Source organism: Sparus aurata, chromosome 12 (genome assembly GCF_900880675.1).
Source record: "Sparus aurata chromosome 12, fSpaAur1.1, whole genome shotgun sequence".
NCBI lineage: Eukaryota > Metazoa > Chordata > Actinopteri > Spariformes > Sparidae > Sparus > Sparus aurata.
The window spans coordinates 23,733,319-23,760,955 of NC_044198.1; the positions used below are offsets into that span (position 1 = coordinate 23,733,319).

General features: G+C 41.4%; 1 protein-coding gene across 32 annotated transcripts in view; it reads left to right on the forward strand.

Moving 5' to 3' along the window:
• fnbp1b (formin binding protein 1b) overlaps positions 1-27,637 on the forward strand; it is a 66,518-nt gene that overhangs the window by 4,862 nt on the left and 34,019 nt on the right. For 31 of the 32 annotated variants that reach the window (XR_003986148.1, XR_003986150.1, XR_003986153.1 and 28 more), the window contains exons 2-4: positions 15,966-16,081; positions 21,326-21,382; positions 21,741-21,888. Coding sequence is in view for 7 of the 32 variants with exons in the window: in XM_030435193.1 (XP_030291053.1) it covers positions 15,966-16,081; positions 21,326-21,382; positions 21,741-21,888 (321 nt within the window). In the remaining 25 variants the exon portion in view is untranslated. Of the gene's footprint in view, positions 1-13,071; positions 13,489-15,965; positions 16,082-21,325; positions 21,383-21,740; positions 21,889-27,637 lie in introns of those variants that run through there. The other variant, XR_003986149.1, reaches the window with a different exon arrangement.

Here is a 27,637-nt window from a genome sequence, read left to right on the forward strand (position 1 = left end):
GACTGTAACTTGTTCTTGTCTATTTTTAAACTCTGCCTTACTAAAATCTTTTCAATCTGTGAATTAAGTTTACTACACCACAAGGAGTCAGGAAGTAGTAACATGTAAATCAGATTGTCAGGAGATCCTGCCAGAGTTGCTGGTCACAGCTAAAAACAAGTTGACCCGACTCTTTCTCAGTATGACACACCTTGGATGTTTCACTTCTCGTGTGGTCAATTTTTGGAAACGGATGCAAGCTATTTTACACCTAGTTGAACGTAGGAGTTTACGTGGATCTCTGTAGGTGGTGGAATATAAAAGCATCTTTTTCTTGCGCACAACTTATTGATGAGGCGATATGGACAAGGTAGAAACTCTACTCAAAGAGCAGCAGCTTAAGGTGAGTTGAACTATGCAGTGGTCCTTAGAATAGTTGGCAAGTTTGCCCATGTGTGGTTCCTCACTGGTTGGTGAAATTGTCCAAATGGTTTGTTACTTTGTTCAGTGTCAGTCGAGACCTGGCTATCTGTACTTGTTTTGCCATAGGGGACAGCTTGAGAGACGCTTGCTCGAGTTTGTGTTGTATTTGTAATTGTAGCACAGTAGCACTTATCTATTGGCCATCGCCCTTCTTGTAATTGAGAAGGGAAAGCGGTATTGTCTGTAGAGGAACTTGTTTCTTTCGTGTCATTAAGAGGTGCTCTAGACTTTGCCCGAGGGGCACAGACAGAAAAGTTCAATCAAACCCTCGTGGTTCTTGTTTGTGTAGATTTCAGTCATGCATGTACAGCAGTTACATATCAGGTCTGATCTCCTGGTATTGCATGTAACAGCCTGGTGTTAGACTGAGATTTCCTCAGTGTTCTCTGCTGTTGTATCTCATCTCAGCTCAGACTCCCCCAGGGCCCAGCAGCCTCATCCCCTGCTGCTCACTTGACATTCAGGGCCACTTCCAGGATTGAAACTTGAGCCAGTCTGTTTCCTTCTGTCAGGGGGGGTCAGCGACTGAAACCCTTACCAGACTGACACCCCTGCAACCCCCCATTAAGTCTTCCACTCATTGCCACCCACCTGCTGACTCAGTGATATCACCCAAAGCCCATTTTCTCTACACCTCATTCATTGGACCTGCCTGACAGTAAAATAGTGATGAATGGATCCACATTGGATCTGTAGGCCCCAGACTGCCCCCTGGGGAGTGAGAGGCAGAAATAAAGGAGGACGAGGGGGGTAGGTGAGAGGGTATTCAAACGGAACCTATACTTACAGACAATACATACAGATACTATTTTATCATGATAGTATACTGAATACCTTTGGGTTTTGAAATGATTCTTCCCAATTTTATGTTTCATACTCAGTAAACAATTCATTTAGATATTCTGTATTGGGTGTGTTCTGACCACAAGTGTTTTTTCCACTTCTTCAGAGCTGAATAGCTGAAAGGACGAAGCTTTTTTGTCATCTTGTCCATGAAAAGGTGACTCAATGCTTCCCACCACAGACTGTTGCACCCTCTAATCTTGAGTCATCGCCTCTTCTGTTATTTGTAAAGTCGGCCTTTAATCACTGCTGTGACAGTGGAAATTATACCCCCGTCGGGTCTCAATCACATGAGCTCTGACATATTGTCACCTGACCCCCATACCTATGTCCCATGTCCTCCTAATTACGACTATATTGTACTACATATTGTAAGCGTTGTTTGTTCTGCGGCTCTGGCAGCATTGAGTTTCCCTCGACAGAGAAACACTAGCGAGGTAGATTGTCCGCACTGTTAGCTGTTTTACGACTATTCAAGGTGAATTATGGTGCAGAAAGGGCAACAACCTCTTTTTCCCTGCAACGTCTCCATCGAACTACCTATGCTTTCAGGCATAAGTGTACCTCATCGTGAGACAAACACATCTTGCTTATAAGCAGGTAGCAACATCAGTGATAGCATGCACATAGAAAGGGAAATTGATACAATGAAATAATACAAACAGTTTTGACATTTATTCATGTAATTTTTTTGTCAATTCTGATAAGCGTTTATGTCACGTTTGAAACTTATATGTCAAACATTTTCTGATTCCAACTTCTTAAATGTTAGGATTTGCTGCCTGTCTTTGTCATTCATCATAGTGATTGAGGGTTTTAGGTTGCTGGTTAGACAAAAAATTTGAAGATATTTTTTTGGGCAATTCACACACATTTTTGACATTTCCTAGACTAAACCATTAATGAGTTAGTAGCAGCCACATATCACACTTACAACAAAAGACAATAAGAAATATTTTTTCCTTTGAAATAAACCCGTATCTTTCTGTAGAAAACTACTCATAAACAAGAAACATTCTGCTTGTTAAAGATAAAATATATGATCATTTAGTTTCATTCATGCAGATTTCACCTCTCGAGTATTTCTGCAGGCTATGTTCTTTATCACTGAAGAGCACCTGGATGTGACAGCACAGATGTTTGCTACGGCTAACTTGCACACACACATCAACTGCGTGTGTGCTGAAGATGCTACTGTAAATTTTATTGTCTCTGTTATCTCAGTTCTCCATCTGTCCTTTTTTGTGATCATGTAGTAAGGGGGACGTCTCTGAGGCCAAGGAACAGTGGTTCTCTGACAGATAGCGGTCTGTTCTTTTGCTTCTTCATTGTTAAATGATACCAGATGTGGTCAGCGAACATGGTCGCTACCATGTGCACCTTTTTTAGGAGTTATTTTTATGGCTGCTTGATGTTAAATGATACAAAGCCATAATGAAAACTGGCTCGTGCAACCATACAGTTACCACACATTTGTCTCCCACTGCTTGAAATAATTCTAACTGCTGGAGATCCAGCTTTTACTCCAGCCCACTCATGCCTTGCTTTACATTTCCTAATTTGCTCTGTTTTTCTTTTCTTCTCTCCACTTTCATCATACTGACTCACTGGCTTTCCCCTGTCCTGTAATTGCCTTTGTTGGGCAGATGTTAATGGGTGCAATCACGTTTGTTACTTCAGAATAAAGCTGTTTTTTTAACGGTTGTTCAGTGCTTCTCAGCTTAGATTTTCCATTTTACTGTGGAAGAATTAACCTCACATTTTTCTGATTATTGAGAGGCTGTGTGGGCTTGAGAAGGGCTCCTGGCAAGATAGTACATCATTGTGGTCTGTTACGGCTCTTGAATCTACGGGATGCTGTATTAAAACTTCTGTTAGTTGGAATATCTTGCTTTATTAAGGAGTTACTACCACCGTAAAAGAGGTCTGTTTGTTGGTTGATTGGTTAATTTGTTTATCAGCATCAATACACAAAAACTACTGAATGTATTTCCATGAAACTTGGATGGATGATGTGGATTTAAATATGTTAATTTGATATTGGGTTTGCTTTATTGAAGTTAAGGAGGACTGTTTGGTGGAGGTATGCACACTACTGAGTGCCATTCCAGTTGATAATGGGGCAATGTGGGGCGTTTGGACATTAACTCATGCGCATAATGCCAGACAGACAGGGTGGAGATCTTTGATTGTATTAGTAAAATGGTTTTGGCAATAAATGGCCTTTGAAATTATATCTATCACTTCCTGTGGTGTGGTCTGGCTTCATTCAATAACAAAGACTGTCTTCCTCGCAAACCTAATACATTTCCATGTCTCCTAGAGTAGGTGTTAGAGATCTGAGTCTTTCCCAGATGAGTAGAAGTTGTGCCATCTTTAATCATATCCTGAGATGAGACATGTCAGGGTGGAGTGAAAGTGTTGCCACAGAATTCAGAGAACTTGTCTGAAAACTGTTAGTGATGCCAGCCAAAAAAACAGGACCACCTAGAGATTTCATCTCATTTTGATGATGAATTGAAAGTACTTCTGTAGTCCAGGTCCTATGAGGCCTTCCCCTCTCACAAAGGATTGTAGAATATTCTAGCATCAGCATAAAACCCTCTAGTATTTACAAGAGAGATTAAAGCTATTGCCTTAGAGTCCTTTTGGGCTGTTAGCAGGTTACAATGTTGGCTTTTCATCCAGTAGAGCAAAAGTAGCTGAGGGACTCAAACACTGTGTGTGGTGTAAGAGGAGGAGATGTACTACGAGATCCGACATAATATCTTCCATCGCCACAGCCTCTCTGGCATTCATTTGTGGTAAAATGTTGCTAAAGTGTTTTCAACAAAATCATGTAATTAACAGTAATTCTTCTGCAAATGTGAGTGAGGGAGTTCACATACATTTGCCCAACATTCAGCAGCACTGGTTTAGATTAGCATCCCTGCTAATTGGCTGCACTATCCATACTTGCCTGGCTGACGTTTATCATGTCTTATAAGTCCATTCTGCAAGTTGAATAAGTTGTTACTTAGGTAACAAGCAAGCAAGTTTACCTGGAGAGGAAAACAAGTGATCTAAGACCCAAAGGAAAAAGGGGCTGGCACACAGTCTTACTTCAGTAGGATTTGATCCTCAAGGGAGAGATTTGACTCTTGTTATTTGAAGCTAGAAGTTATTAACTTGTTGCTGTAGTGAGTGAGGAGCATGCGCAAGAAGAGAAGCCTTACATGACACTTAGGCAGCGTGTCACACAGATCTATTTATGAACTGAGACTGTAAGCTGTCAGACAGTCGGGTATAAGTGTAAAACACATAAAACACAAATATGTTTAATCTAGTCTTTCATTTACTACCATCATGTTTGCCAGCAGACTTAATTATAAGCTATTGCTGTTTTTTTGTAGGTTAGTTTTTTCCCTCAATTGCTAAGTTCCACAGCAGCGACAGTATGATTAAATTCAAAGACTGACACCTATTGGCAGGGAAGTCTAGTAATCATTGGACCCTCTGTGAGAGACTGTGTAGTTATTATGTTCAAATCACGGTTGTCTCCAGCGGAAAAAGAGTCTACATGAGACGTGTCATGGCAGCACATAGCTTGAGCGCCTGGGCAAGAGATTCACCTGAGCCATGTAAAGCATCTATACTATTAGTGGACAGCTGAGCAGGGGTGTCATTTACAACACTGAAGTGGTAACCCACCATTTCTGCCGCTTAACACGTTTGATGCCATGTGTTACAGTTTACCTACCGGGCAGCAAGACCATGGCGAAGCAAGATTGATAATGGATTTTTGCGGCTGATACTGATATTGCTATTTGGGAGTTTTGAAAACTCATTATGACATATTATATCAGGCCCATTAGGCAATAAAACGATGGTCTATGTGTATGACATAAATAATTAACTTATGTTGGAAAGCTTTTATTGCATTGCACGGTAACAAGTTTATGTCAACTTGAGTGATGTTACCCTCAGTTCACCTCTCCTCTGCATACGTGTACAGAAATAGCAGAGAAAATGAGGCCAAAATTTCACAGTATTAACATGGGTATTAAGAGTAGCCCTGTTTGCTGTTTACATTGATTAGGATAATGTTAGATGTTTTTTTGACACGTGAATGAGACATGAGGTAGCCTTTGTTGGATAAGGTTAGCGATGATATCGATGTACTGCTCTCACAGTACACGGTCCTTGAACCTGTCGTTCAAAAGCACAAAGACCAGAGCAGCTCCGACAGCAACAGAATTGTTCACAACGACCACAAAGCACTTAACCTCAGCAAAGAGCAGAAACTTCAAGTCAGAGTAGCCATTTCAGACTGATGTGTGGGATCTTGAATGTGGCATTAGAAAGTTGTTCATGTATTTATTTGAATAAAAAACTTGAAAGAGCACGTTGAACATAGCTAACTAGCTGCTAACCTCGCAGCTGGCCAGCGAGAGCTATTGGCACGTCAGTGTAGTCATGTGGTGCAAGTTCATGTGTTGTGGTGCAAATTTCTGGTTGAATACTTTTAATGTTTATTTTAGAATATCAGATCATATATCAGCCGTCAGCAACAGTTATGTTGTAGCAGTTCAGTATATGAAGTGTCATGGCGGTTCTCTCATATTAGCCATAATCTTCAATTCAAAGTTGCCCCTAATTCCAGGGAATGTGTTATATAAGAGTTTAAGAGCTTTATCCGCCAAAAAGAACAAAAACAGCTCAACAAGAACAATAGCTGAAGTGTCTTTGCCGGCCTAGCAGATTAATCCACATAACAGCTGCGTCCTATTGGGTGGGTAAGGTAATTAGACGGGAGGTGTAGTAATCAGATTAATTACAGCGTCATTTAATCAAGTTCTGTGCTGGGAACAACATTTCTGTTGTTCACTCTCAGTATACTTTTAGTTCTGCCTGCATCTGGTGTGCTTCGATTGCTGAATATGTTCCTGGATTATCAGGATATATGATGCGTTTGGATCAATCTTGGCATTACCATATGCTGGATGTTAAATCTGTTGAAACGGCTCTGCTTGACCACCACTTTTGTCGTGCTTTACTCCTCTGAGATGGATTAACTTCGTCTGGAGCTCCATTTTTCTCCTTTGTTGCCGCACAAAGACAGTGACCATGTTGCGTCGAAGGAGTGAGTTTTTTGTTTTCCTGGACAGTGTTCGTTCTGTGAAATCGGAAAAAGAAGAGCAAAAGGAAGAGGACCAGCTGAGTCCTTATGAAGAGTATCTGCAGGTGCTTCTGCAGATGAGGATGACAAGTGCTGTAAGTGAGCAGAAATTATTCTTGGAGGATTATTTTTCACATTCAAACTGGGGGTGGGACGAGTTGATCGGTCGATTGTCATGCAATTTCTTTATTGTGACAATTTTGAATATCCGCACATAAATTACTCGAAAAGATCTCCTATAATGGTTTCCTGATTTATTTTGAATTGCTTGAGCCTGTCACATGGGTGAAGGCATGGCTTGTACATTGTATTCCCCACAAAAACGAAAAAAAAAAAAACAAAACGAAGAAAGTTAAATTGGATGTGTACTTAGATTCTTTGATGTGTATATGATCTGTGATACAACATAAAATATATTTCAGGCAAGTGATTTGAGCATGTTTTAATGCTATTTTAGTTTTTATTTGAAAGTTTTAAGATTGATTTGAAAAATTTGAGCTAGATGCTCCACACAGTTTCTCATTTGCTTTCATGAATGACAAAGAAGTGCAGCGAATCCTCACATTTTAGAAGCTAGAAACAAGCAACTGTTTAACACATTTGCTTGAAAGATGGCTGAAACCAGTAATTGACTGGCATTGAACATGACAGGAAAATTGTAAAATTAAAACTCGTTAGATGCCAGCTTGGTCCACCCTTCCAGTCAATATGACTCACAAGTGACAGCAATTTCCTGTTGCCTAACTGCTGCAATAAGGTTGGGTATTTCTTATCCAGTCAACAGACCACTCATATATGATACTGGTGCTGCATGCAGGCAGCCACAGGGAAGACATGTTTTATGAGCGCAGAGGCATGATACACGTGTGCAAACGCCAACACACATTCTTAAATTTCAGACCAGCAGAGGCGTTTGTTTCTATAAATACCTACATGGCATGCAAACAAGAGCTCTCACACATAAGGTCACTCACTGTGCCAAACAGCTGCTCATATTCTGTAAAAAGTTTGTGCGTGTGAGTCTGTACATTTCCTGTGGGCATGTTTAGTTCTGTTGGGGTAATATTTTGCATAGAGGTATCATCCTACACCGTGCCAGGCAGGTGGAGGTAAATAATGTCAGTGAAAGCGTCTCTGCAGTTACCTTATTAGCCTAATTTGCCTGTACCAGTTCTTAATTAGCCTGAGACAAGAGCCTATTTTGACACTCGTGGAAATCATCAGAGCCTCTCACATGAAGAGATTATTTGTCTCTATTCATGTGTTAAATCCTCATTTAGGGTGGGTGGGCTGGAGGCTGACAAACCCTTCTCAACCTTTAATAACCCAAAGAGAGAGAGCCAAGGGAAACTATTCATTCGGCGGTCAAGCACATGATCGTCACTCTTTGTTTGTGTGTGTGCACGAGCGTGTTTGTATGTGTGAGTCCACTGTCCAGTCTGCCTGCGACTCCTCTCCGACACTAGGGTTACACCGGGCTATGGAGGCATTGTTCCGCCCCGCTTCCCCGTACAAAGCCCGGTGTGTGTTGGAGAGAGGGTTTGGCATCTCCCCCCAAATATTTGTCCTTGCTGCTGGACGCCCACTGTCGCCAGACACAGTGAAGCGCTGCATTGACGACAGTAGATTTTGTGGGTCTTCTCTCCTGTGGTTGGTAAGAAGCAGTGTATAAAGCTTCACCAGAAGATCAACTCCAGAGCTTCAGACATTTTCTGCCTGCTTTATTCGGTGGGGTAGGGCTACTTTTGCAAGAACAATCGGGCTGTTTGTTTATTATTTGAATTGGCAGGACGCTCACAGACTAATGAACACTTCTGGATGAATGCAGTTTCTTCCATTCTCATTCTCACTGCAGCGCAGGGTTTGTCAGCTAATGAGGCTCCTGAAATAACTCCTTCATGTTTACCGTAATGGTCCTCATAGACAAGAGGCACATCTCTTTTTACTAATCATAACAAATCCAGCATTTTTGGCAGTATAAGAGGCATTTCCGATATTGGTATCAGCATTGGAACAATCCCTCTAATCATATTTGTATAACACCTGTCATTTAGGGCTGCAACTAATGCTTATATCGCGCCGAGCAGAGAAGGTAGACCCAAATGCAGGAGATGGCAAACAGGAAGTGCAGTGAATTATGTTTTATTCAGGATCACGGATACACAAGGAACAGGCAAACACAAGGGCACATCAGGAATGGGAAAACACAACAGATGACACGACAATGACTAAACTAAGGACTGGAATTAAATACAAATTAAACTAACGAGCGGATGAGGTGGAGGTGGAACTGGGAGCAGGCCTGGGCTAATGAGGAAGATAAGACAGGTGTGGAGGGAAAGCAGGCTGGGGACGAGTGCAAGAGCACAGGAGGGAAACAGTGCAGGCGACACCACAGCAGATGAAAGACAGATGAAATGTAAATGAAGTAGAAATAACAGGACCGTGACAGTTTATTTATTGTCATTAATCTGTTTATTATTTTATTGATTAACGGTTCATTTGTGTGGTCTATAAAATGTCAGAAAATTGTAATAAATGTCGAAGCCTCCTCTTGTTTCCTCCAAAACCCAAACACAACACATCAAACTCAACCTACTGTCCTTGCTCAACCATTACCAAAAAAAAGACAAAAGCATCTATACGCCTCTTGTCCCATTGTCCTCCTTCCAGCAGAACATCTGTCCCCTCAGCCACCCCCCTACTCTGCTGTGACATCTGCTTTTCTTTGGCTCAACAGGTTTCCTGTCAGAGGACTAGACTTCATATAGAAACCAGTGACACAACTTGAAAGCTCCATGCACAAGCAACATTTGGAAACTTAAAATACTTTTTTTTTTTTTTACTTAGGCAGGACTTGAGTCATACGACTGCATCGGTTTCGTTGTTCGGTTGATGCATAAAACTTTGCCCTGACCGGATTTTGATTTTAGATGTTTGGAGGTTAGCAGTTAGATTAACCTGATTATCAAAGTAAAGCCACAAATGCGATTTCCATCAATCATACGTTCGGGGTCACCTCATTTCAGGCGATGCAGAAACTAATCAGGAACACAGTGCACTCATTGGTGAAATCCTCCTTAACATCCATTTTGAAATCTGCACACTATTGCACTATTGCGCTGCCAATTAAAATAATGAGAGCTCTGTTTATTTAGACTTTATTGCACTAGCTGTTGTAAATATGTTGTGTTAATGTTGTTTCAGCTCAATTGCAGTCATCTTTTAGGGGACATATTGGATGTTTGTATTTCAAACACTAAGCATATAGAAGCGTTTTGTCTTTTTTTGCCGATGGCTGAGTCACATCTGCATTTACATCTTTTTAACCTATTAGTCAGCAATTTCCTGTTAAATTCCCTGAGTCGACAAATGAAACAGCTTCCCCTTTCTTCATCTCTTTTGTTTCTAATGGCGTATTGATTTTTTTGCTGTGATCAACGGAGCAGGAAAGCGACCTCTGTAGAGGTGGCAAGGCTGTAATAAAACAAGAAGTGTTCCCAGGAGCCTTTGTTCAGAGTGCAGTCCTGTTATCACCAACATTGTTGTGAAGTGTTTCTACACTCTTTGCTGCTCACTTCCTTTGTATCTGGTTACCTCACTCCGGATCAGTCTGTTTTTAAAGTTCTCCATCCATGATGTCATTATGTTCCCTTCATCTTGACCATCTCAAATGAGTCTTATTTAGTATCATCGGCATTCCGGCATCATGACCCAACTCGCTTCTGGGGTGACAGGTGCATTATTACGTGAAACCCATCTGTACTTAGGACTAGTCACGGAACAGTTCCTCCACATGCCCCATTTATTCCACAACCTGTAAACAGAGTTTGAGGTGAGAGCTACGTTTTCTGCTTCAACATATCATTATGAAGTAAATGTTGAATGCAAAATGTAATGGACGTGTAATAAGGAAAGCATCGGCATCAGCACAATTCCAAGGGGACATCCTGAGAGTCCTTTGTTAGCAACTGGAAGATATTGAGTTTACCCTCATAGAGGAGTAAAGAAACAAGAAAAAAATCTAATTTAAGAAGCTGGAATCAGAGAATATAGATCTTAAAATAGTACTTAACAACTAGCCTAATACTGTGTCTGTCCTGGGCTGAGACCAATCCTACATCCAAGTTTAGTGAAATGTGTTCAGTAGTTTTTTCACCAGACACAGGTGAAAATATGACCCTATTGGCAGAGGTAATAAAGGTATTATCACTAAAACCCCTTCTGATATTCACCTGCTACCATTAATTGTTGTGTTATCACTCCATACTGCCCTCGGTGGTTGAAAGGAGTAGAACAGGAGGCTACATTAGACTTTATCTTTATCTTTTAGTTAGTCATTGCATTTGGTGGCAAAAATCACCATAAAGAATACAAAGACCTAACAGCCTTAAGATGTATTTCACACTTGATAAGCTATGAACAGAAAGGCAGTGAAGTTATGAATATTTAATTGTTTTCACATACTGCGGATGAGCTTCACAGTAAAATGTTTCAGTGCAATAAATCAGGTGGTATTTGTATTGCAGGCTGTAGAGAAGAGGAAAGAGAAAAACCTCAATGTTGTGGGGGATGCAGGTCAGTGTGCCCTCAGTGTGGGTGAGGTCACGCGATCTGATCTGTAATGGTAGCTAAATAATGTGCATTAGTTCAGATTAACTGGCAGTCTAATACATTAAACTGCGCCATAATCTCCATCACCAGTTGGAAAGGGGTCGGAGGTCAGGAGGCTGAGCCTTAAACAAGTATGTGTTTGTTTTCTTACAGCACATGTACAACCTACATATATTTAGTAACCGTTGAGGGTCTCCTTTGTTCTCTGTTTGAACCTGTTTCCCATTTCCTGGACAATAATAAAATATTTAGCTACGCAGCTCTTATTTGTTTTCTTTCTTGTACTACCACAATAGTACATGCATCACAGCGAGCGGGACTGTGTCCTGAAATAACAAGCAGAGCGGGGCGGGTCCGTCTCCTGAAGGGATCCCCCACTTTTCCCCTCCTGCAGCAACAAGGTCAGGTGTCAGAGGCCGCAGATGACAGAACGGAAGAGTCGGAGCAGGAGTTATTAGTCTTTAGTTCGGGGGCCATGAGAGGAGGCTTTACTAAAATTCCTCTGCAGGGTTGAATATGAATGTAGTTATTGTCCAGCCAACCGTGACACTTTATGATTTGCATGTGCAAATGTCAGTTTAAGTAACAGGAAAATTGTTAAATTTGGCAGAGTCAGGTAAATGAATCAAAAGGGTCACATCTACTATTCATACCGCTGTTTTGCAGTTTGAACAGGGAAGTCATTTTGTCTTTACATGGATCTCTACATCGGACAATTGGACTTCTCGTGGCAAACCTGTAGTTTCTGCACACCTGAGGGTGAGAAAGACTGAGATGTCTGCTCACATAGACATGTTCGGCTCTCTACGCCTCGTGGCTCTAACTAGCTGCAGCATTTTGACGTCATGAGCGTGACAACCACATGCCACAGTTCTTCTTCTATTTTTTCTTCAGTGTATATTGGTGGATGACAAACCAACTTTAAGTTTGAGTATCTACACATTTTGAGTGTGTATTGATTAATCTGCTGATTGTTTTGTCTGTTAAACCTTATTCATTTGGTCTGTTAGATGTTAGAAAAATGTCAGTGGGTGCTCACAGATTCAAATGGTTTGTTTAATCTGGCCAACAGTCCACAACCAAAAGATATTCAGATTATCTGGCAATGGTTAAAACATGACTTAAAAATTCTCAAATGATTTAATAGTAATCACAATTGTTGCTTTTCACTTGACTGTCGATTGACTTATTCTCTCTCACCAACGTGTTGGTCTGCTCTACTTTCATATTGAGATTATTTCGACAGAAACAACAATTGCGATATGATTCACGATTAGTGAGAATGATCCTTTTTGCGTCACAGTTTCCCTTTTTGACTGAAAAATGTCAATTAAAATCATGATGATGTGACATTTGTTGGGGTCTGTACCAAACTTGTTTCCTTAACATCTTGAGGACAAGATTCATAGGTAAGATCATCTCTGCAGCACACAGTTCTCTTTTTACCTTTATTTTGATATCGCACTTGGCCATATTGCGATTTCGATGATAATTCAATGAATTATTTAGACCTAGCTTGTGCCACATCATTGACAAATTGTATGAAATGCACAGGATGTTTCGCAGGGTTTATGAAATGGAGCGTGGAGGCTACAAGACTGTGTGCTCTCGTCTGACACACTTTCACATAATGTGTTGTTGTCTTCGATACTGGCCTCTCTGCGATTCATAATTTATTAATCTGCTTTTTCCATTGAAGCTGCTTAGTTGATGACTTTTCCATTTAGCTTGAGCCACTGCCTCTTCAAAGCCAAGATTCATTAGCTCAGAGTGAATCATCATATAACAGATCATATATTCTGTTTGATTTTTAAGATACGGTAAAACGCAGAGTTCCAAGAGTTCATGAGGTCCCAGCCGTGCAGGATAGTCCCCCCCTAAATCTAATCCCCTCCCATGTAATCCCGCCTCTTCTGTCATTTCTACTCCGTTCAACCCCCCCTCCCCTCCTCTCCTCTCTGTTTTTCCGCTCTCTCTCTCACTATCCTCCTCTCTCATCCCACTTATTCCACCTTACGCCTGATGGAGCATTAAGCCTGAATGCTGTGGGCAGCCGTGGCCTCAGATTCACAGTGTGTTTGTGTGTGAGCGAGCCGGTGCCGCATCGGTTCCTCCCCTTCTATTCTTTCGGATCCTTCTTCCAGACAATCTGGGAATTACTTGCTGCAACTCTGCATTTTTCTTTGTTACAGTGGGAGTGGGGTCAGCGGACATTGTTCCCAACCCAGGCCCACTCTTGCTCCGCTTCGGATACCTGCGAAAAATGGTCTGGTGACCTTCTCTAACCTAACCTCAGCCTTTTGTGGTGCTGCTTTGGACTTTGATGGACATTTTCTGGATTTGGATATTTCAAAAGGGTACAAATTCCACGTGGAGACAAACTGGATAAGATGGTGCCCCTGCAAAAAAGGGTAATCTGAGTTATGTGCGTTGGAGGAAGGTTCATGTGTGGTGTGGCTGTGGTGACGTGTGCTTGTCCGTTTTCTTCCAAGAATGGTCGGTGCTTTCTAGGGATCATAAAGTATTTGATTGCTTTAATTCCCACTTAGCTCTGAGAGTGCTCTTAAGGTATTAAATGAAAAGGGATATGTCTTTTAGAAACAAGAAAAACAGTGGAGATAACAGTGGTGAGGGCAGAGAAACTGAGGGAGAAAAACAAAGGAAAGTGATGAGGCTGAGGAATCTCCTCTGTATTTCAGTAGAAAATGCAACTTTTGGGGGGATTTCATCTTGTCATTCTTCTGTTGATTGGCTCGTTGATGAGCGATTGCCCATTGAAACTGACAAACAATGTAGACTGGAAAGTACCTCGCACTCAAAGTACTCCCTATTGTTGTCCTTGAGTGCTTCAATTGGGAGTCGTTTAATTTGCGAATGCTGCTTCAAAGGTGTTCAAGAGATTTTATCACTCTTCATACGACATGATCCGACTTCAGTAATAGAGCTTCAACAGTGTATTGTCTGGTTCTCTGTCGGCTGTACTTTCAAATGCCTCAAAGCGGTGCAAGACTGTGTAGGCTCTTAGTCTCGAACTTTTCATTACCACAACCGCTTCCTGTGATGTATAAATGATATTTGTGCAGAGATGCTTTGAGCACTCATTGAGTACATCGCATGTTTTTTCTCGGAGGATCAGACGAGCTTCCTCAAGCTGGTACTTGACATGCTTAGAGGAACTATTAGAGGAACTATTAGCTGGACTCAGGAAGACTACAGACATGGTAGAGGAGAGGATGGGGGACTGTTGGAGCCACACCAAGGTTTGGTCTATCTTTAATATGACACCCACACTGTTGTCCGGAAGTAGCCATGTGACCGTCAGTAATTATCAGCTGGGGCGGGTGTATGTGTGTGTGTTTGCTCTTGCCCTGAATTTGAAGACGTGACCTCAGCCAACAAGAGGCTCATTTTTTCCTCACAAGTCAGGAACGAATCATGAATAATGAGTTCAGCTGCAACAGCTGTGTTTGGTTATCAGTAGTGCAGGCTGTTTTTACTATGAGCTGCACTCACCCTCTGTGTTAGACCTCACTTTAAGATGAAATTAGCTTACAATGATTGCATCTCGAAGGGGACAGTATCAGTTGTAGGCCGGCGGTGCCACCTTTGAAGATTAATTGAGGTGGTGGGAGTGGGTTGGATGATTTTTGTGTGATCAGGGGCTGAAAATAACTCCATTGACTGACACATATATGCATGACTGCTTTGATTGAAGGGAGGCAGATGTACTATATTCCTGCAGCAGATGAGGCATAATGAGGTGAATTTAAAGAAGACAATTTTGATGATTTGTAAGAATCTGTTTACAGACACTGAGATGAATACTTGATGGTATAGAGATAAACATTTGATTAAAACTGGCATTACATTTTAATTAAGGATTTCAGGTTACAGGTCCTACAATAAGTTAAATATAATGTACTCATCAGGTTGATTTAATCTTTAATAACCATTTGACTTCCCCTCCTGTTTTCTTTATGATTGATTGATCTCCCTTGCCTTTGAATGATTTAATCAGTACAAGTGGTGTCACGTCATATCGAACAATTGACAAGGCAAAACGACTTTCAATATCATACTTTTTTGAAACATTTATTTTTTCTTCCTTAATAAAGCGATTACCCTTCGCCGACCCCCTTCAATTTAATCAGTAGGTTGGCTTGAGGAGCTGTAGCTTTTATTTACCACTTACTTACTCACCACAAAGACCCTAAACTGTACACACCCTGCGCTTCTACCTTCACAGCATTAATGTTACTGTAAACCTCATTCTAAACGCTCTTTCTTTCTCTCTCTGGACTGCACACTCGCTAACGCTACGCACTCATCCTCCAAACTCTGTTTCTCCTGAAGGGAGTTTACTATTTGCATAACACAATTTAGTTTAAATTTGTAAGAGTTGGAGAAATCATACTCAAAACTATAAAGTGGTCAGCATATCACCAGACTAAACATTACCTGCTGCTTACTGTTGCTGCTGTTAGCTCAGTTAGCTCAGTTAGCCAGTGGTTGGCACAGTGAGCTTGGAGAACCAGGGAAGCATTGGTGCATATTTCTCTTCCATGGGAACTATGGACCATGGTGCAGGATTCATATAAATTTGGTGTTTTCAACTAAAATAGTAACATATTGCACCCTAAAATTACATAAAAAAAAAAAGAATCCACGATGTTAAGACTGGTCTTGCATTACACTGGCGGTAACCCTGATGTGTTTGTGTGTCAACTCGTCTGTCGTAGAGAAGAGATGATGAGAGAGTGCAGCTTTCAATGGTGTGTCAATACTATAGAAAATGAGTACTGAAACTGTGTCCAACATTTTGAATGGGTTTGTATGGAGAATCGATATTTTTGCAACACTAATCTATACACTCTCTTCTTTCCTGCAGGATCAGTTTGACAACTTGGAGAAGCATACACAGTGGGGGATCGAGTATCTGGAGAAATACACCAAATTTGTCAAGGAGAGGTCAGAGATTGAAACCAACTATGCAAAACAAATTAGGTGAGTACTCAAGCGGACGGTTGATCCGTATTTGGGGTTGCTGGGCTGTAACCGGGGTGACAATTTCCATCCAGGTGGCTTCGATAAAGAAACCTCCCTTTCCCTTCAACGGCAAGATTTGACCTACTGAAGTGTCCTTGAAACAAGAGACTGGATCCTTATAAGCGCGTTGTGTAGCTGACCGTGACCTCTGGCCTCCCTGTGGAAGGAGAAACTGAAACGAGCATTCCCATAAGGGGTCTCGTACATTAGTGTTACATTAATTATCATTGTATTTTCATAGGAATGGTCTGCTTCAGGCAGGGCATAATGGCTTAATGCAAGTGTAGAGCTTAATAAACAGACCTGAAGTGCATATCTCCATCTTTCTCTCTCTCTTTTTTTTTTATCTGAAAAGAGTCTCTCTGTCTGCCTCCCTCTCTCTCCCTCGTGCATAAACGCTGTCCGTTGTTGTTGCTAGCTTCTGCTTCAGGCAAGAGGAAGTCAGGTTGTGGGGGGATGGGGTGGAGCTTGTGTTTCCATAGAGACTCGTAGGTATCAGCATTATCAACCCCACGTCTGACCCAGATTTTTTTTTTCTTTTTTTCCTCCAACCACAAGTGTAGGCCTCGCCCCCCTCCGATTCGCTCCACACAAACTCTGTTTTGGTGCAGTCACTGATTTTCAAAGGCAGTGATGGGAGCATGAGCAGCCTTGCGTGGCGAGGATGCATCTCTTAAGGCCCCTCTTCATCCCAACACAGTAGGAGATACCCCCACAAATCCCCAATCCTCATCTTTAAAGAGGCCTTGCAATATGGCTAATGCTTTAAGTATTGACCCCAACCCCCTATTTCATATTGACTAGCCAATACCAATCCAGTATTCAGATTGCAACCCCCGGTAACAGATCCTCTACAGACCATACCGCTCGTCTTTTTTAGACTTAAGTCAGCTTGAGATAATAGGACTAGTGGTCTGTGTTTACATGCGAGCATTAACCTTACAGCATATCCCTGCACCCATGAAGTTTTTGCACATAAATTCAGGTGCATATGTAATAGGAGTCCTATTTTCGCTATTAATCGATGAGTCAAAACATTGTTAAAAAGTACTTTTTTTACATATCAACTGTTTCTCTGTCTCTTAATTTGGTCTGCCTTCTATACATTTCCTGAAACATCTTAATTAAGAGAAACAATGTCAGACGTATTAAAATCATGTAATTGTGCATTCATACGACTTTAATCATCTTAATTGAGCTTTTATTCATGTGTACAACTACTGTATGAGTCTTAGTTTTGTCCAAAATACATTTCTTTAAAGCCAAATTACAGCAGTGCTTTTAGCAAATATTGTGGCCCCCGAAAAACATATGCACCCACAGATTTGACACATACAGTGTATCTAATAATAATAACTCAATTAGTTAGCATCTGTCCGCAATATGTTTGACAAAAGAACGTGCGGGGGGGGGGGGGGGGGGGGGGGGGGGGTCGACTCATCTTGCAGCAGTAGGTTGGCTTTCACAGAACTTCCAGCTCCACAGATGGTGCGGTCGTTTCAGTCAGTGTGCTTAAACAGAGGTCCTGCTGTCAAACTGGACCTGTAATCTAGTTGAACACACACACACACACACACACGTACATTCACATTGACACACTTGTCAGAAAAAGACTAAAAAGAGGAAATTAGGATGCAGTCAGGATAGCCTGAGTCATAGGGTTTTCCTGTGTTCCCCACACACTGTGCTTCTTGTGGTGCTACTTAAACATATCTCAGGACTAATTATCCTTCGTAATCAACTTAGCTCAAGAAATTAGATTTAATCTCACAGACACGCGCAAACCTAAAAAAATGCAGCGCTGTGAGATCCAATAAAGTAATTGCATTGACCCCTGTGATCTAGTTCCTGTATTTCCGTGTTGTTTTTTTCCTTCTGTTCTTATGTCTCATAACAGAGGTAAGAGGCCTTTTCACTGTAGACATTCTGACATGTGTTAACAAGTAAGGTGCAGTTATACACATTCCATATAACTGCAGATTTCGCAGCTCTGGTTTTGCTTACCGGTATGGCTCACTAAGACATTTAGAGTCATGAAATAAGTAGCCGATTAATCGATTAGTTAGTGGACAGAAGTATAATCAACTATTTCCGAGTAAAGGTTAAAGCCATTTCTTTTGGAAACATGCTAAACATTTCCTTCCTCCAACTTCTCAATTGTGAGGATTTGCTGCTTTTCTTTGTTTCATGTGAAAGTAAATTCAGTATCTTCGTGTTTCAGGATCTTGATTGAATCGTATTCGGCTCTGAGAGGACATCCAAACTTTTTACTATTATTTGACATTTTATAGACCAAATTGTTATATTAATTTTGTCAGCTTGAGCTCTGTGCTATCTACTGAAGTGACCAAGCTAACCAGCTAGCATTGGCCTGTCCCAGTCTGGTTTCTGTGCAAGTGCTGTTAACACCAGTTCTACCCTGGTACCCAGTCTCCAGTCTGTACCACTAACTGCACAGCTAACTGAGCTAACTAGCTAACAGCAGCTATAGTTTGCAGCAGTTGGCATGCAGCTAACTCTATCTCATGTTGCGTTACTTACAATTTGTGAAGTAATGCATCCTATTAGCCTAGCCTGATGTAGTCGGCTACATCACCTTATTGGTTTGTTCACTTAGCCTGGATTGATTGGTCTATGAGGTAAGGTAAAGTTTGGAAACAGAAGTAAGGGGACATTAAATACCTCAGCCTTTACTATTCCCTCACAAAAAAGTAGATTGTGGATGCTTTCAAGATCAATGCCGATCTAAAAACATCAAATCATCCACCCAAATTGCAAAACTGGGTCAGTCCGAGTTGTAGTAAAATTATCGATCACCAGCTGTGTAAGTGTCTAAGCGAGGTTAAAGAGTTCTGACACAGTTGCAGATCCAGTAAGTCTATTAAACTAAATCAAATAGCCTACATTTCTCACCAATTCAATGTCATCTATGGCTACTACAATACTTTGCACCATTTCTGTCACCATACCAACCGCACTGGACTAATCCATGAATAATCCTCTTCCACTGCATTGGTGTAAACATGCACAATGCTTCAGTCTAGTCATCGCAGGGCAATGCATTAATGCCTCCTCCTCCTCCTCCCCCAAATTCCAGCCTGGCATAATCCATAACACAGTAGGAATAAAGTCCTGCTAACAAAAGAGAGACGGGGTGAGGGTGAAATAGGGTCTGTCTTCATGTGGTTACAGTATAAAGCAGTGTGCAGCAGTCATGCACTCATGTGGGATCATCTAGCACCCAGACACACATGGACAAACATACAGCCAAAATTGCTTTGTTTTATCCTCCTAATTAAGCTCTCGCTGCTACCCTAATTTAGCCAAATTTGTCAAACATGTTGTCGAGGGTGAGCGGACAGATACAATCTGACACATGACATCTGGCTGTGGGTGAATGAGAGAGTTAGCGGGAAGAGGCAGCTATACTTAGAGATGAGGTGAGAATGACAGGGGGAGAGATAGACAGATAGATCTGCCTAGCAACAGTGCAAACACCACAAGGGAAGAGGAGTGTGGGGGATGTTGGCAGGGTGAGCACTGACACACATTACATGTAGTTAATTTTTTTTTTACATGTGCATTATTTATTCCAGCAGGAATTTTGCAGGACCCTTTTACAGCATGTACAAGTGGAGGCATTTAGATTTGTTGTGAGATTACAGTGTTGTAATCTCACAACAAGAGAAGTGACAACGATCGACTGTTAACAGCTCTTTCAAAGCAATTTACAACATTAGACAGAATTAAAACTGCAACCATTCATTGTGAATATTTTCTGGTTTCTCTTCAACTCTTTGAAAGTAATCTAAATACCTTTGGGTTGTGGACAAACAACTAGAGCTGCAATTAGTTAGGAGACATATTATGCTTATTTTCAGGTTCATAATTTTATTTTGGGCAACTGCTCGCAACTAACAAAAACAGAGCAGTTGTGCTAAAGCCGGTCTTACATGCCAAATTAGCTGCTTGGCTACGTGTGACGGGTGACATAGTGTGATGTCAAGAAGTCATAGAATTAAAGGAGGGACTACTGACACAGCGTTTCAGGAGCATATAGTAGAGGAACATGATATAAACATTGAAGGACAAGAAAAAGCCTAATAGGTTCTCTTAAGTCTTGTCAGTCACCTTTCAAGCAATAACGTCAAATATTTGCTGGTTGCAGCTTTTTAAATGTGAGGATTTGCAGCTTTTGTAATTTGTGATAGTAAATGAAGAGTCTTTGGATTTTTGACTGTTGGTTGGACAAGAGAAAGCAATTTGAAGACGTCTCTTTGGTCTCTTGGAAATTGTGTTTTTTGGCATTTCAAAGATGTTCTCCAGATGTAAGATAACATGTCCCAACACATTTGACATCATCATGGCTTTTCAGTGAAAATGAATCATACCACTAATCAGGAATAATATCGCGGCCACCATATCTGCCAAAAATTATGGCAATTTGACTTTTTGACCATGTCGTGCAGCCCTAGTGAAAATATAAATGGCTTGTGTTGTTTGTTTCCGCCTTTTTTGTCTTCTTGTACCACTCGTTTCTTTTTTATCATAACAACAGAGCTCTTTAATTAGTCAAAGGATCCTGAAGGCATAAGTAAACAATGTGCACCCAAATCCATCAAACATAGTGCATGTTATTATTTCCTGTTGACAGAGAAGCCATCAAAGAGCGCATCAGCACAATTGGGCCGGGAGTGTGTCGGTGTCACGGTGAAACAAACGTGACATGATGTATCGTAGTCTGTCAAGCAACACGACAGTAGCTAGGTTGAGAGAAGGACATTGAATGACTGTCATGAGGATAATAATACCCATTCACCAACAGCGAGTGGCAGCTTTCATCCCTACACATGACATTTTTGCCTCTCCTCTTCACACTGCATTCATCTTGTGCCACGAACATGCAGCCAGAGTCAAAACAAGGGCAAAGGCTGCATTATAAAAGCATGCTTGTTTCTGGTGACTGGTTCTGCATGCATACTCCTGGAGGCGATGATTTATGACCTGAAGAGAGGAAAGGGGACGTAGGAGAAGAAAGCACTCTGCTGGATTGAATGGTGTACTGGATGATCCTTTGGCAGGTCCATAAGGGCAGCATCAGGGAAACATAATGGGAATGGTGCACTACCCGTCTGCAGACTGTGCTTTTAAAGAAAATACCGTAAGAAATGTCTGACCAGGCTCAACTCTTTCTCCTCACAGGAATCTATCAAAGAAGTATCAACCCAAGAAGAACTCGCGGGAGGAGGAGGAGAGCAAGTAAGTTAATGGATCTTATACACAAATAAATTAAAGGAATATTTTTATGAAATATTTTTGGAAAATGCAGACACAAGTTTTAAATTTTGCAGCGAAGAAAACATATATTTGAATGACTTTGAATTGGTTAGACAGGGCCAGGCTACCTGGTTCCAGTCTTTATGCTAAGCTAAGCTCAGCTAAGCAGATGCTAGCTTTAGCCTCATATTTAAGTCGAACTGTTCCTTTAATATGTTTCTTTTTAAACCACGTATCTGTTCCAAACCAAATCTTAACTATTACTGCTATTTTGTAACCAAATGACTACTTTGACCACTAAACCATCTTTCCTGTGACATCACTTCCTGTGTCGCCTCAGGTACACCTTCTGTCGAGCCTTCCTGACGACACTTAATGAGTTAAACGACTACGCGGGTCAACACGAGGTCATAGCAGAGAACCTGACATCTCAGATCATCACCGAGCTTTCACGCTACCTGCAGGATCTCAAGTCGGAAAGAAAATCGGTGAGTCATTTGTGCTCTTTTTTACACATCCACTCTTTGTTTTTCTAGGTCTTCATCTGCATCTTGTCCACAACATCTTCTGATTCTCCCCATTTCTGTCCTTTAAAATCAAACATATACTTTAGACAGCAGGACTTAGATTCTGAAAAGGAAACAGAAACACTGGCTGACAATAAATTAGGCAGCCAGTTTCCTCTGCATCCTCTATTCTGCAAGAGCTGAGGTCATCGCAGAGTAAATATAGATACACCCAAAGGCTCGCCAGAAGTGCAAAACGTGACTGAATGAGTCCTTTTTATGGAAGAAAGTCGTACTCTCTATCATTACAGGCCTATTTCTCTCTTTTAAACCAACTTACAATAGATTGGTGCACCACACACTATTCTTAAACATTGAAGTCACTTTCTTCCCTGCAGTTATAAGTGATTTGGAAGAGCGGGTGAACCTGCAGAGCATGATTCATAGATAAGGGTATGATGCCCATTTAATCCATAGAGCAGGGAGAAAACTACCCAGTTGTAAAAAAAAAGAAGTATGTTCTGAAAAAGTCTGTCATGGTGTCACGGGAAGTCCAGCTGAGGGAACTGGAGTGGAAAACCAAAAACCAGAGGGCTGCTCAAAGGCACGGTGACCTCTTTTAGTATATTTTCATGTGCACAGTTGGTGACAATCCGTGTTGCTGCACCGGCTGCTAGATGCAGGAAACCCCGGGTCACATTTTAGTGATCAGTTTTGATTTTCAGCTCGTGTTTTTTGTGTGCAAAAAACCCAGAGTGAGTAAGGGGATTTCCAACCGTCTGAAGGGGAATTATCTATCCCCCCTAGGCCTGTTTTGCTCTTTTAGCTTGTCATAGCATCTGGGTCTCTAGTGTCCAGATAGAGGGTCCGTGGACAGATCCAGAGGCTGCAGGATGTCACTCTGACATCCCTCTTCCTCTTCATTTCGCTGCTTTTCCTCCAGTTTACTCTCTTGCTGTCTTTCTCATTATCTCCCCATAGTGTCTCTTTCACAGGCTTTGCACCCACAGTTTCTCATCATGTTTTTTTGTAGCAGATATTATGAATAGTTTGTCATGTGTCTTCCTCCCTTGACTAAACAACAGTGTTGCTTCAGTAAGCCAGTGCAGGGGGTTTCCCTTCGTTGCATGACCGTATAATTTACAGTGTCTTTACAGAACAGAGAATCGTTTCTTTTAAAGACATTGGACAGATAGTTTCTAAGTCGCATTCAGTGTCCTTATAGGGTAAATGTACGCCATTGAGTTTATTTATTTATCTATAAGGCACAGTCATGTCCTCAACACTCTCATGAATGATGGAGAATGCCACTCTTTGAGATGTTCAAGTGTTGAAAAGAAAAGAAAGACTGGATAAAATTGGCCTCTGTTTCTCAAAGAACTTTTCACAGTTTCATAGAAGCCTGTAGAAAGAGTGTAATATTCTCAAAGGTGTCTCATGACTTCCCCCAGCTTCCCGTCATTCTTTCCTCTGCTTCCATTCCCATGAATTTTTAAGCACCACTCAGTGCTCTTTCTTGCTGCAGCTTTTTTGATTTGTGTCTACGTCAGACAAAGCTGCACGGGCAGACCCAGACAGTGGGATTAGAGGAGGGTCAGGGCCGTCCCCTCCTGGGTTTATAGGGAGCTTTTTGGACAGGTAGAATCAAAACTACAAATCAGAGGGAGAAAAAAAAAAAGTTCATTAGTTTCTCACGTGGGGTTGTTTTGTAACTCTCCTCCGCCTCCCTTTTGCTGTTTCCCTGAGTGAACCTCTTACTGAGCTCAGCTTGGGGTGGCATCAGAGGTGAGGCCAAGAATGTTGTCCGAAGGGATTTTTTTAGAGCACATATACTTTTTTACAGACATCATACCACTTGATGCAATGTTTTATGCATACATAATTAAATCATTAGATGTAGAAAAAAAAAATTGAGATACACCAATTGTAAGTGAGCTGATTCCGATTTTTTAAAAAGTCTGACCTGCTGTTTCAGATTTTGACCGATTCCGATTTTCTATCTTTCAAATAACTACACAGTAAATTCTCGGTGAGTGGTGGTCAGCATGCGTATAAACATGACTGGCACAGATTCAGATATATCCGACACTGAACTGCCGGTTCGCACCTGTCGTGCTAAAAAAAAAATGCCCTGGACGGTCGATCGGTGCATCTCTTATCAAAATATGTCATGACCTCAATAGATTACTTCTGCTTGTTTAAAGCATTCTAGTATAATAGGCAATGATGAAGAGCAGGCAGGGTTAATATGGGATGAAGAGCCTAAGTCTCACTGGACTGAGATAATGCTGAGGAATCATAATAAGGTGTTCGGTCAGCATAGTGCTGATCACAGGGCTTAGGTATCCTCTCTAATAAGACCCTTACACACTCAGATGTCCAGAAGCTGCTCATTCACTCCCAACACTTTCATGTCACTATACTATATTTACTGCATACATCAACTTGTGTTGCTGAAGGAGTCCACGTGAGGGTTAGTTCAGTGCGTGCTCTTTTGAATCCACTTGCAGCCACAGCCAAGCACATAATTACATCTTTTGGTGTTGGGAGAAGTTATATCTGTTTTATCCTGCTGCGATGTGACATGTTCAACCAGCTATAATAAAAAGAATACATCTCTTTCAGCTTGCAGTGCCCGGAAAATAAGCAGTGCATTTAGTGCAAAAGTCAGCTGAAAACCATAATGCACTGTAAAACATCTTTAGGTGGGTTTGGCAGCGGATAGTGCCCTCATTTATCTCTCAGAGGCAGAGCGGCCCCGGTGTAACACTATCAGAACAATGTGTCTCTCCAGAGTGGCCTCGCATGCCTTCTTGTGTTGAGTGGAAAGACAAAGCAGGGAGGGAGAATTGATCTTCCCACCGTCACCACATCTCGCTCCAGAATGCAATATCACCCCGTTTGAACTGCCGCCTAATGGTTTAAACATGAGCAGAGGAGTCTCAGCGGAGCCTTCATGAGTCTTAATCATCTCTAGATCTTGTATGACTTGTGGCTGTTCCTAGTATATGTGATTATATGTGTGTTGACATCTGTACAGGGCTGCAGGTGCACATTCCTGCGAACCGAGTCACTTCAATGAATGACTAACGGATCAGCTCGTGTGCGCTCACAGATCAACATGTGCACCTCTTCACACACGTAAACTCAAATGCAGTGCTGGAGCAAGTTTTCGTTCCTCTCTTATCTGTCAGACAGCAGAAGGTGTTGGGTGATTTCCAACCCGAGTGTTTGCTTTACTTTAAATGTATTACACAGTTTCTGAATGTATAATGTATGAAGGTATACATGAAGGGAAGAGCTTGAGTCGCACAGGGTGTTTGTCACACTTAGCCCCATCAGAGCATGTTGGACACTTGCACTGGAAAATAGAGAGGCAGCTTAAGACTTGGTAATATACTGATATTAAATGGTTATCGTGACATGAGACAATATATTATCGTAGATTTTGGACATTATTCAGTTAGTTTTCTTCGTTATCCTTTCAGAAGTTCTTGTCTGTGGAAACTGTAAAACAAGCGTCACACACATTAGATCCAAAAGATTTGTTTGCTAGAGCTGTACTGGAGGGTAATCTACTGAAAGGATCTCTGGGCACAGGTGGTACCATGGTTACAATTCATATTCACCAAAGCTAGCGTGTGATACATCACTGAGGATCGCCGGTCCTTTTCCTGCCACTCACGTCTCACAAAGCAGCGTCATACGGTATTGTTGTTGCAGTCTTGCTAGACATATTACCAATCTCACTGAGACTGTTCTTGTTAACTACAGACAGTTGAAATTCCAGGCAATGAAGCATGAAGTTTAAAATACCTTAGACTGTATTGCCCAGCCCTTAGGCAGACAACATAGACAGTAGACAGATAGCCACTGTAGTTCAAGCTTGAGACACCATTATAAACAACAGGGGATGCTTTATTGTTTGTGTGTGTCAGTGCAGAAAATTGATCAAATTAGGGCTGGGCAATGGGGCCTTAAAATAAAATCTCCTCAAAAACACTTCATAAAGGCTGTGACTGGGCAACAAAATCAGATGTCATGATACTTTTGACCATTTTGATTATTGCGATGATAATGTAGAGATGACTATTGTGACTGTTTCGCAAAACATTAACATGAGTCGTGTTAAAATGAAAACAGAATAAGAAAAAGCTGCGGTAGCAGCTAACTGTTAGCTGTTAGCTGTAGCTGTTAGCTAGTTGGTGTGTGGCTGCTACCCATTGATTTTCTACTGCTGTGCAAAATCATGTTGAGACAAAAAAACTGTTATGGTGGCAAAGACGCTCTCTCCACCTCCCTACATTCTTTTAACAAATGTTATTCATTTGACAAAGAAGCAGCCAAAGCACACAATAAACAAACTTAAGATTGATTTAACAGATAGCTTTTTTCCTTTTGTTTTTAAATATTTGTATCGTAACAGCCCTAATTAACTTAATGAGGTTTTTTTTATATAAATAATCATCAGTAATGTGGTTCTAATGATTACGACAGTCTGGTAAGTTCAGAAAATTACATCACTTGACTGTAATGCAGCCTTTAAAACCAACCAGAAAAAGACAACACTTATGTAATATTATGATATAACATATTCAGAATCTAAGACGATATATAGTCTCATATCACGCCAACAATATATAGCCCCTATATTGCCCAGCCCTAATTGAAACCTGTCTAAACATGAGGTTCTGTTTAAAGTCGTACAGTTCCTTGAGGGGGTCTGGTGGTCTGTGTTGTACCAGGAGCTGCATAAGAGCAGGGACTAGCATGAGGAATTAAGTCATAGCACCGAGAGCTGTCCTACTTTGTGTTATTAAGTAAATATTAAATTTGCTGCATCTGAGCTAATGTGCTTGGATGGATAACGATCATATTTTCCAATCCCACTTTTATTACAGTTATTATATTGATGTAGTTAAAGCTTGGACGGTTTCTCAGTGTGCTAAGCCCAGCTTTTTTTCTATGTGTCACTTAGTCCTGCAAATGTCTGGGTAACTGTGAGTGGCAGCTTCAGGTCACCAACCTGTTGAGGCAACCCCAGATGTCCCTGACAGTGCCAGCAGTCTCATGCTGTTACCGAGAGGGACGTGTGGGGGGGAAAGAAAAGAGAGGGTGTGTCTGTCTGCTCTTCGTCAGCCTGAGTGTATCTCTGCAGCCTTTGTATCGAAACCCTGCAGAACATCTGGCTCCATGGCTGCAGCATCTATACCTGCATCACAGATGGCTGGAAACGATGATGCACTTCTTTTTTATCGTGTTTGAAATTGAGTGAGCTTAAACATCCTCCAGCAGGATCTTGTTGAAAATGGCGGCGCTGTTTGGGAGAACGTGTCAGCGCGGTTTGTTTATCTGCGTGGTGATAGAAGATCTGTTGATGCAGAACGCATGAGATGCTGGATATTTTTCAGATATGTTGTTATGGAGACAAATATTTGGTTGAACGCATTCTCCACAGTAACAATGATGTCACAGTCTGGTGCTGCATGTTGAGAGAAGGCTTTATGGCATCCTTGCTCTGTCTTATCATTATTTAGCTGAAATAATTTTCATTGCTGTTGTCAAACAGGAATTTGAAGGTCAGGGTCTTCATAGCAGTTGGAAAAAGCTAATTCTTGATTATAAAGTCTGTTGGTTCGTCAGGACTTCTTCCACATTGTCCCATTCTCTTTTCGAGCTTGAATACTTCCCCTGAAACACTGGAGCACTTCCTCATTCTACTCAGCTTCCC